Source organism: Schistocerca americana, chromosome 9, assembly GCF_021461395.2.
Source record: "Schistocerca americana isolate TAMUIC-IGC-003095 chromosome 9, iqSchAmer2.1, whole genome shotgun sequence".
Classification (NCBI taxonomy): domain Eukaryota; kingdom Metazoa; phylum Arthropoda; class Insecta; order Orthoptera; family Acrididae; genus Schistocerca; species Schistocerca americana.
Window position 1 is genome coordinate 140845553 of NC_060127.1, and position 10955 is coordinate 140856507.

Sequence of the window (10955 nt, forward strand, 5' to 3'; positions counted from 1 at the left end):
TCCACCAAGCGGATCTTGTTTGCCTCAACACTGGGGACCCTACATTTTTGTCTGCTTCCACGACAAATTTCTCTCATTTGGACCTTTCGGTCGGTACTGTTCCGCTAGCTCGGCGCTTCGAATGGTTCGCTCTTGCTCATACACACTCCAGTGACCACTTCCCACGTGTCCTTAGATTGCAGCCACAACTGCCATATATGCGCCCGAGACGCTGGAAATTTGCCTAAGCCGATTGGACACTCTTTTCGTCTCTAGCGACATTCGATGACCGTCACTTTCCTAGCGTCGACGATGAGATCACCCATATTACAGAAGTTATGCTTACAGCTGCGGAACATTCAATACCTCGCACCTCCGAATTGCCCCGGCGTCCCCCAGTTCCTTGGTGGAACGAGGCATGCCGAGACGCAATATGTGAGTGGCGACGTGCTCATCACTTTTCCGGCACCATCCTACTTTGGCCAACTGTATCCGCTATAAGCAGTTCCGTGCGCGATGCCGTCGCGTCATCCGCGGTAGCAAGAAGGCAAGCTGGGACTTCTTTACTAGCTCATTTAACACCTTCACTCCCTCCTCGGAAGTTTGGAGTCAGGTTATCTGGCGCACCTAGTTTCTCCCCAGTCTCTGGGCTCACTGTCGCGCATGATAAATTAGTGGACCCAGTCGAAATTCCTAACTCCTTGGGTCAACACTTTGCTGAGTTTTCGAGCTCTTCAAATTACCCACCAGCTTTTCTCCCGAAGAAACGTGCAGCGGAAGTGCGACCTCTAGCTTTCTCCTCTCAAAATCGCGAAAGTGTTTCCTCTATGCAGGAACACCAACACATACTCTTCTTCTCGTCTTCCGCCCCAGGACCGGATGGTATCCACATCGAAATGTTGCTGCATTGCCGGCCAGTGTGGCCACGCAGTTAAAGGCGCTTCAGTCTGGAACCGCGCGACCGCTAGGTCGCAGGTTCGAATCCTGCCTCGGGCATGGATGTGTGTGATGTCCTTAGGTTAGTTTGGTTTAAGTAGTTCTAAGTTCTAGGGGACTGATGACCTCAGATGTTAAGTCCCATAGTGCTCAAAGCCATTTGAACCATTTTGTTGCTGCATTTATCATACAATAGTCTGTGTTACCCAATTCGCCTTTGTAATCGAATTTGGACCGACAGTACTTTCCCCAGACGATGGCGGGAAGCTATCGTCGTTCCTGTTCCGAAACCTGGAAAGGACAAACGTCTCCCCCCTAGCTATCGCCCCATTCTCTCACGAGTAGTGTATGTAAGGTTTTGGAGCGTATGGTGAATTGCTGTTTGGCCTGGTGGCTGGAGTCCCGAAACCTTTTAACACCTGCCCAATGCGGTTTCCGAAAGCATCGTTCTGCAGTTGACCATCTTGTTGCTCTCTCCACTTATATCATGAACAATTTTCTCCGGAAACGCCAAACAGTAGCAATATATTTTGATCTGGAGAGAGCATACGATACCTGTTGGAGGACAGGCATCCTCCGCACACTGTTCTCTTGGGGCTTTCGAGGACGGGTGCCCCTTTTTCTTCGTGAGTTTATGGCAGAGCGCACATTTAAAGTGCGGGTGAACACTACCATCTCCCATACATTCTCCCAAGAAAACGGGGTACCCCAGGGCTCCGTGCTAAGTGTTGTACTGTTTGCCATTGCCATAAATCCAATTATGGATTGTCTCCTTCCTGATGTCTCGGGCTCCCTCTTTGTGGACGATTTTGCGATCTACTACAGCTCTCAACGGACCAGCCTTCTTGAACATCTTCAAGGTTGTCTCGATCGCCTCCACTCTTGGAGCATCGAAACTGGCTTCCGCTTTTCTCCCATTAAGACCGTTTGTGTTAATTTTTGGCGTCGTACAGAGTTTCTTCCACCTTCCTTACATCTAGGCCCTGTCAACCTTCCGTTCGCGGACGTCGCAAAATTCTTGGGTTTTCTGTTTGACAGAAAACTGTGCTGGTCCTCCCACGTTTCCTATCTTTTGGCTCGCTGTCTGCGATCCCTCAACACCTTCCGTGTCCTGAATGATACCTCCTGGGGAGCGGACCGAGTGGTCCTTCTCCGCCTCTCTCGCACCTTAGTGCGCTCGAAATTGGACTATGGAAGTATAGTTTACTCCTCTGCTCGGCCGTCTGCTCTTCGGCGTCTCGACTCTGTCCACCACCGTGGATTATGTTTAGTGTCTGGAGCTTTTTATACCAGCCCTGTGGAAAGCCTTTATGCTGAGACTGCTGAACCTCCGCTGTCCATTCGGCGAGCTGTCCTTCTGAGTCGTTATGCTAGCCATCTGTCTTCCACCCCTGCAAATCCGGCCCATGACATTTTTTTCGACGCCTCCTTGGATTTAGGGTATGCAGGCCACCCTTCCTCCCTACTACCACCGGGAGTCTGCTTCCGTCAACTGCTCCATTCTCTTTCATTCCCCTTTCCTAACACTTTCTTGACTACCTGGGGTACAGCACCGCCTTGGCTCCGGACCCGGACCTGCCTGCTCCGTGACCTTTGTCAGTTTCCCAAGGATGGTACCCTTTCTCTTGTTTATCGTCGGGCATTTGCTGCTCTGTTTGCACAAATGAAGCATGCCACATTTATTTACACTGATGGCTCCAAAACATCGTTTGGAGTTGGGAGTACCTATATTGTTGGCGACACCCCCAATCGATTTTGGCTTCCCGACCAGTGCTCGGTTTTTACTGCGGAGCTTTACACTGTTCTCCAGGCTGTCCAATACATCCGTCGACATTAGCAGATACAGAATGTTATCTGCTCAGATTCGCTCAGCTCTCTCCTCAGTCTCCAAGCTCTCTACCCTGTCCACCCTCTGGTCCACCGGATTCAGGACTGCCTTCACTTGCTCGGCGTCTCTGTGCCGTTCCTCTGGATCCCAGGACACGTTGGTCTCTGGGGAACTGAGGCAGCAGATATAGCGGCCAAGGCTGCAGTCTCTCTTCTTCAGTCAGCCATTCGCATGATTCCCTTCGCCGATCTGTGGAGTGTTTTATGTCGTCGTGTTGCTCTTTTATGGCACGCACATTGGCCGACACTTCCCAATAATAAATTGCGGGATGTGAAAGCTCTTCCCTGTGCTTGGACCTCTTCCTCCCGAACTCGTCGTCTGGAGGAGATAATTTTAACTAGGCTCCGGATAGGGCACTGTCTTTTTAGCCATCGACATCTTTTAAATGGTGGTCCTCCCCCACTCTGTCCCCACTGCTCTCAGCTGTGGATGGTGAGACGCATTTTACTTGAGTGCCCCAATTTTACTCCGTTACGCGCCCATCTACAGTTGTCGCCTGATATATCTTCCATTTTAGCAGATGACACGCGCTCAGCCGATCGCGTTCTTGAGTTTATTAGTGCCAGTGAGATGACGTCAGTCATTTGAAGTTCTTTTTAGGGACAAACATCCCCCCTTCTATAGTGGTTTTTTAAGCTTTCCTTCTGTTTTTAGTTTCCCCAATTTTTTGAGTTTCGTTCCCATTGATGCTGGTTTCCAGTTTCATTTTTTTACCCTTTCCTAAGTCACAGACCGGGCGCTAATGACAGTAGCAGTTTTGTGCTCTAAAGCCATAAAAAAAGTGTTGAAATCACAATTCCCCACGTCAAATCTGTCCTCCCCTTACAGCTGGAATAGTAGTCTGAATACTTCCCGCACACGTCTGGTGATATGTCGGAGCACTAACCACAGTAACTTTACGTTCCAACGACACAACATTCCCGGAAAATCGCGTGATTATCATTTATAGGCTTACAGAGTCCAAAAAATTGTGGTATGTCTCCATACACGCCCACTCAAAAGCAGGGTGTCATTTCGCACGACCTACCATAGCTTCCCAGTAGCAAAACCTTCCCACCACATCATCGTTATCACATTTGTCGAAGAATAAAGGGCGTAATTGTAATTAAAAAGTCGTCACTTCTTAACACATAATGTAAAAAGAGTATCTTAGAGGTATCCAGTTAACTTATAGGAAAACATCACCTGAGATCCACAGATGTACCATTCCCACGAGATGTCTCCATTTTGCCACTTTCACGAAAAGATTTAACATATAGGTCTTCCAGTCAATGAGAATCGAGAACAGACTGTACGTATTCTATTGGGAAGTCGTAAATACATGTGTTGATCTCCAGATTCCACAACGAGTGCTGCATCGTCATACACTGATGTGATAAGATAGTGGCTATTGGTGTATATTCCCATCCACACTATGTCCTTACAGTATTACTGGAAGATCAATGGTTCAGTGGACGGTGTGTACGTTGGAGACCACTACTGACCTGCATCGTGTTGTTGGGAACCCTCAGTGCACTTCCGTTACTCAGAGACACCAGAACAGAGCGAGGAATGAAATAGAATGATTTTCAAATATACAAGAGAACATGTAACTATTCCCATTCATCCACATTTTTGTCTTATGTTTCCTCGATTTTACTTATTTTCCATCAGTATCTCAATTTTACCAAGTTTTTCCGTAGTTTCACCGCATTTACCCAATTGCTCGTGTTCTAAACCACTGCTCTTGAAGACTTCTCACGTCAACAAAACGTCTCATTGCTTCGATCTTGTGATCTCGGCCAGTGACACTGCAGCATCATTCTCAGTTTCTGTATCATTGTTAAATGAATACCACCCGTACTTTGCGAGTGCTATATGCATGTGGCCATACTGTGAACCCTGTTACGTTGCCAACATCACATGACACGAATAGTGTTTCGTAGCGTGGGAGATAGCCGGCAGCAGAGAGGAGGTGCAGAGACTACGTTCCTTAGACATATCACTTTATAAACTGGGTAAGATTTTATTACGATGAACCATTTCCTACTGCATGGAGTATTCTCGCAATGGGGTAGGATAAGGTCGGAAATTGAATGAGCTCACAAACACCTTTGATGATTACCACTTCAACAAACGAGTCATATCCATATCAGCACACGGTGCTCTATTCCGAAGCGTGCTGCCCCATTGTTTGCCTGTTGGCTAAGGATTCTAAGCGAAACTCTAGATGCGCTCCCCCTCCCTCCCTCCCTCCCTCCCTCTCTCTCTCTCCCTCTCTCTCCCTACCTCTCCCTCTCTCTCCCTACCTCTCCCTCTCTCTCCCTACCTCTCCCTCTCTCTCCCTACCTCTCCCTCTCTCTCCCTACCTCTCCCTCTCTCTCCCTACCTCTCCCTCTCTCTCCCTACCTCACCCTCTCTCTCTCTCTCTCTCTCTCTCTCTCTCTCTCCCCCTACCTCTCTCTCTCTCTCTCTCTCTCTCTCTCTCTCTCTCTCTCTCTCTCTCTCTCTCTCTCCCCCCCCCTACCTCTCTCCCTACCTCTTGCTCTCTCTCTCTCTCTCTCTCTCTCTCTCTCTCTCTCTCCCTACCTATCTCTCTCTCCCTACCTCTCTCTCTCTCTCTCCCTACCTCTCTCTCTCCCCCTCCCTACCTCTCTCTCTCTCTCTCTCCCTACCTCTCTCTCTCTCTCCCTACCTCTCTCTCTCTCCCCCTACCTCTCTCTCTCTCCCCCTACCTCTCTCTCTCTCCCTCTCTCCTACCTCTCTCTCTATCCCTACCTCTCTCTCTCTCTCCCTACCTCTCTCTCTCTCCCTCTACCTCTCTCTCTCTCCCTCTCTCTCCCTCTACCCCTCTACCTCTCTACCTCTCTCTCCCTCTACCTCTCTCTCTCTCTCTCTCTCTCTCTCTCTCTCTCCCTACCTCTCTCTCTCTCTCTCCCTACCTCTCTCTCTCCCCCTCCCTACCTCTCTCTCTCTCTCTCTCCCTACCTCTCTCTCTCTCTCCCTACCTCTCTCTCTCTCTCCCTACCTCTCTCTCTCTCCCCCTACCTCTCTCTCTCTCCCCCTACCTCTCTCTCTCTCCCTCTCTCCTACCTCTCTCTCTATCCCTACCTCTCTCTCTCTCTCCCTACCTCTCTCTCTCTCCCTCTACCTCTCTCTCTCTCCCTCTCTCTCCCTCTACCCCTCTACCTCTCTACCTCTCTCTCCCTCTACCTCTCTCTCTCTCTCTCTTTCTCTCTCTCTTTCTCTCTCTCTACGTCTCTCACTCTCTCTCTCTCTCTCTCTCTCTCTCTCTTTCTCTCTCTCTCTTTCTCTCTCTCTACGTCTCTCACACTCTCTCTCTCTCTCTCTCTCTCTCTCTCTCTCTCTCTCTCTCTCTCTCTCTCTCTCTCTCCCTCTACGTCTCTCTACCTCTACCTACCTCTCTCCCTCTACCTCTACCTCTACCTCTCCCTCTACCTCTCTCTCCCTCCCTCTACCTCTCTCTCTCTCTCCCTCTCCCTCTCTCCCTCTACCTCTACCTCTCTCCCCCTCTACCTCTCTCTCCCTCTACCTCTCTCTCCCCTCTACCCCTCCTCTCTAACCAATTCTCCCTACAAAATGTTCTCTGATATAATTTGGAACTGACCAGATTATACCCACTACATTCGACAACTTGTGTATAAGCTGAGTTCCACATAATCAATACAGGGCAATATATTGCTTTTGGAAAGAGGATAACATGTGGTCCAATCTTGTACAACTGTCTGGTGCTAATGATATAGATTGGTATTCTCATGCCAGTACTGTAACTGCCGTTCTGTACCAATCTTACGTCACCCATCCAACTACACACGATCTCTCTAATTGCATGCATACTGAGGAGGTTAGCACTCATTTGCGTATAGTAGATATGAGCTTGATACGTTCATGTTTGTTGTTGTGATATAACGGATATTTGGAAAGAGGAAAAAACATATGGTTTATGCATGATGGAGCAGCAGATGGAAGGAGTTTGAAGTATTTTACATACATTACTTGTGGTATCAGCTCTATAGTACTGTTGTAGTGTTTGGATTCCATATGAAGAAGGTACTGGAAAGAGAGAAATGATCATAGAACGTAAACACACATTCCTATGGCTACACAGTTCTGAACTTGAGCATGCTATAATAATGGAACAGTGTAGTTTTCGATGTTTTAGTTGTGTGGAGTGCAACGCTGTTAATACTGCAATGCTGGAAATATATTTTCAACACATGACATAAATTCACCCTACAAGTTTTATATCCCAGTCACTATGGTGAGAAATTTTAAGACGATAAAACTACTACCTTCTACGCCATAGGAAAAAAGAAACACCCATACTTTCTGATACATGCACTATGTAGCTTCCCTGATATATATATATATATATATATATATATATATATATATATATATATATATATATATATATATAGTGCCCACTGTTACCATGATTACAGTCCCTGAAATTATGCTTCCATCAGTCCCTATAAAGTGATTGTCACCAGCTGAAAGTGCATGAAACAATGACATCTTATGAGGAAATAGATGAATGTGTAGCAGCAGTGTTAGCCATGTGAAATTACATGCCATGCTCCACTAACTCTGTGAACAGAATAGTCTCTTCCACACACATCATCTGTCAAGCAAATGCACACATAGGGAGATCTTGCTTCTGCAGGGATCCATAGTCTCTAAGATAATACATTATCTGTTGTAGTCTGTATTGTGTTTTTTAAAATCATGCTATTAGTTAATTTCGGCCATGAGTCATTATCCAACACATTTGCTGTGCGATGAGCATGATACATAAAACATGACACAGCAAATGTGCTCGATAATATCTCATGGCCGAAGGTAGCTAATAGCATGATATTAATAAAGCACAATACAACGTAATAGAGGCAATATTTCCTTTCGTTAGTATGCACATGGGCTGCAGTATCACACAAACCACTGTCACTGACGTAGAATCACTGCAGTTATGAAACAGAAGACTCAGTTTATATCCAAGATGTGGCAGGGAAATGGAGTATTTCGCATACCTCTTAGTTTGTCTAGAGGAGGCAGCCAAAATAGATTTTCCATTGGTTTAGTCGACATGATTCATCATGCATGCGCTTGAAGTCCTTTGTTGACAGTGGTTTGGGGAGGTCTGCTGTTAATGGTTGCAGGTGGATGCTGCTGTAAGTTGCACACAGAACATTAGAGTCGAACACAGGTTATACCAAACAACTGATGCAACCAAAGAGAATCACCGAAACAAATCTAGTCTACCATCGAATCATACCTCGTTACAAACCTATCATCCCTTAATGCAGATTCATATCAATTTAGATGCAGATGGATCTCTTTTGCAGGACAGCATTGAAGACAATCAACTTGTACATATCTCTATTACTTCCAATAGACATAGAGGAGAATGTTGTTAAAACCATGCAGCAACTTTTCTGTAAGGTATTTGTTAGCTGACACTAAAAGGTTGTGATTCATAGCGAGTACAAAGAAACACATTGTAAATGCTGTTTGTTGCAGTTTAAAACACTTAAATAGTTTTGCACGGCTTCAAACACACGGTCTATTCTGTAGTTGTATATTGCAAGTCCCCCAGCTGATAATACATGCTCTTTAGCTAAGGATGACATGAATTTTATTGTAATCATATGTCCAGACACTTTATAAAGATCTGTAAGGTGATTGCTGATAACTCTGGTATCATACTGGGTTTGTGATCTGATGTATATAAATTTAATACTATGCATTTGGTAGTGATACACGTTAAACATACTATTCCAGATTTCTTATCGCTTTTGGCGAAATTTGCTATTTCCCTGGTTCCCAGTACTTCTATGTCGAATTCCTCTTGCTGTTGTACACTCGTTCCCGTGTACAAGAAATTTCCTGCACGAAGCAGACATGGAAGTGCTCTCTCATTCTCACTCAACTTCCCTTCATTTTGGCGTATTTTCATTCAATTTATACTTACTTCACATTATACTTATTGGTGGATCGCTCTAGCGACGATGTGGGCCACGAATGGGAAAATCGAAGGACATAACCAACTTTGACGAAGGTTAGAATGTAATGTGACTAGGAACGGTCATGCAAGAAATGGCGAGGTTGTTAATGTGCCAAAGTCATCAGCAGCTGTAGAAAGTGGTTGAGTGAAGGTGGAGCCACAAGTAGGCACCAAAGTAAGAACTTAAATATTTTCAACATTTCGCGGCCCTGTCAGCAACTGTATAAATATTAATTTTAATGACCAACAGCCTCAGTTGCACCGTTTACCTAGAATTTACCTAGGTTTCAGTTGGTATAATCCAACCTTTTTCAGGATAAAAGTAACTACCGTTTGTCCATAGTGAACATAAAGATAAAACTACAAATCCATAAATTATCATAAGACTGTAAAAACTTAACTGAAACTGCATCGGCCCTACTTTGCGACCATGATGTGACAGCCACGAGTGCTGTACTGGAACTGACCATAGCATCATGAGGCCCGCCTGGGCGGACACAATACCTTGCTCCTGCACATAAACTGTGCGCTAGTTACTTGTTGGGACAAGATGCAAACTTAACTCCTGATCTTAAATTTACTAGTAACGTGAAATAAAAGGTATAGCTTAGGAAAAGGGTGTATATGTTATCCTGAGCAGAACGTACCTAGGTCGACTGTCTTAACATGTTACAGATTAGATATAGACTTGTTCATAAGTTCGATCATGACCATTTGTGTGCTAAGTAAGTAGGATGTTCATGCGTTGTAACCATAGCTAAGCAAGTGCTTAAAAATTACGTCTTAATTTCTAGACCTAGTCATAATGGACTGCTGCATAGGATCAGTCGTGCTGCATGAAGCATCTCTTTCAGTGGAGGGAAATGACTGCTTAACAGTAGTGTCATGAGGTCAAAGGTACTTATTGCCATGAATTGATGTGATGTGATGGATGAAGCTATTGAGAAATGGAGTCTAAGAATTTGTAATGGAGAGTGAATGAAGATTCTGAGACGCTGAGCCCACTGTACCTTCTTCTGCTGTTTTGTGTCACAGGAGGGAGAGAATTATAGATTCATTTGCCACAGATGGTCAGATTCATTTGTTTTTAGAAATTGTCACAGTTTCCTTTCAATTATAGTCTCCATTATTGGAAGTGAGTGAGTGTGTGTGTGTGTGTGTGTGTGTGTGTGTGTGTGTGTGTGTGTGTGTGTGTGCGCGTGCACAAAAATGTGAGAATTTCTGCATCTTCTGCAGGAGCCTTTCTCAAGAGGAGAAGGACACGAGGCTGATCCAGGCGGCTAAGCGAGGTGCAGTAGAGGAGCTGTGGGCGTTGTTGGCAGCTGGAGCGAATGTGGCGGCCAAGGACGAGAAGAGGAACACCGCCTTGCACTGGGCGGCGGACAAGGGGCACCTGGAGGCGGCGAGGTGCCTCCTGAAGACTGGGGCGCCTCTGGACGCGAGGTGCAGCAACAATGAGGACATGCCCCTTCACTGGGCTGCGAGGGGCGGCCACGCGGCCGTGGTGCGGCTGCTGGTGGCGGCGTCGGCTGACCTCAACGGTAGGAGCTCAACCGGGTGGTCGCCGCTGCACTGCGCCGCGTGGAGGGACCACGTGGAGGCCGTCACTGCGCTACTGGAGGCCGGGGCCGACAGGGGGGCGTTAACTATCGGGGGACTGACGCCGCTAGACATTGCCAGGCAGCACGGCAACCAGCAGGCGATAGACGTGCTGACGCGCAGCCCGACAAACGTCTCTCGAGTAAAATGAAGAGGACTTCACTGTATCACTGCTGCACGTTTTGAAAATAAAGAAAACACAAAAATAATTTTGACATCATTGTGTGTATCCATCTTTATGTAGTACTTAAAATCAGAGCATTAACATTACTACAATAGCGGTAAAGTTAGATATCTGCAAACTAATGTAAGTAACGAGGGGTAAGCTTCCTATCATGCAAACCCACCAGAAATCGAAAAAACTGATGACTAATACACACTAATTTTCTAGAATATTTGGTTGTTAAAAAGTACTTGATAGGAGCATGGTTCATGCTATGTGAAACCACTCTCTGTTTGACCATACCCCTATTACCAGCCTATAGCTTCTACAGTTAGAATGTATCTTCACTTCAGATCTAAAACTGAGATTACTCATCTGTCAGCAGC

General features: G+C 46.0%; 1 protein-coding gene across 1 annotated transcript in view; it reads left to right on the forward strand.

The window, feature by feature from the left end:
- The window catches only part of LOC124550974 (ankyrin repeat and protein kinase domain-containing protein 1-like), a 38482-nt gene extending 27861 nt beyond the window's left edge, over nucleotides 1-10621 (forward strand). Inside the window, exon 3 of the mRNA XM_047125793.1 lies at nucleotides 10044-10621. Coding sequence (XP_046981749.1) covers nucleotides 10044-10557 — 514 coding nt within the window. The 3' untranslated portion in view covers nucleotides 10558-10621. The remainder of the gene's footprint in view (nucleotides 1-10043) is intronic.
- Nucleotides 10622-10955: the final 334 nt, after the last annotated feature.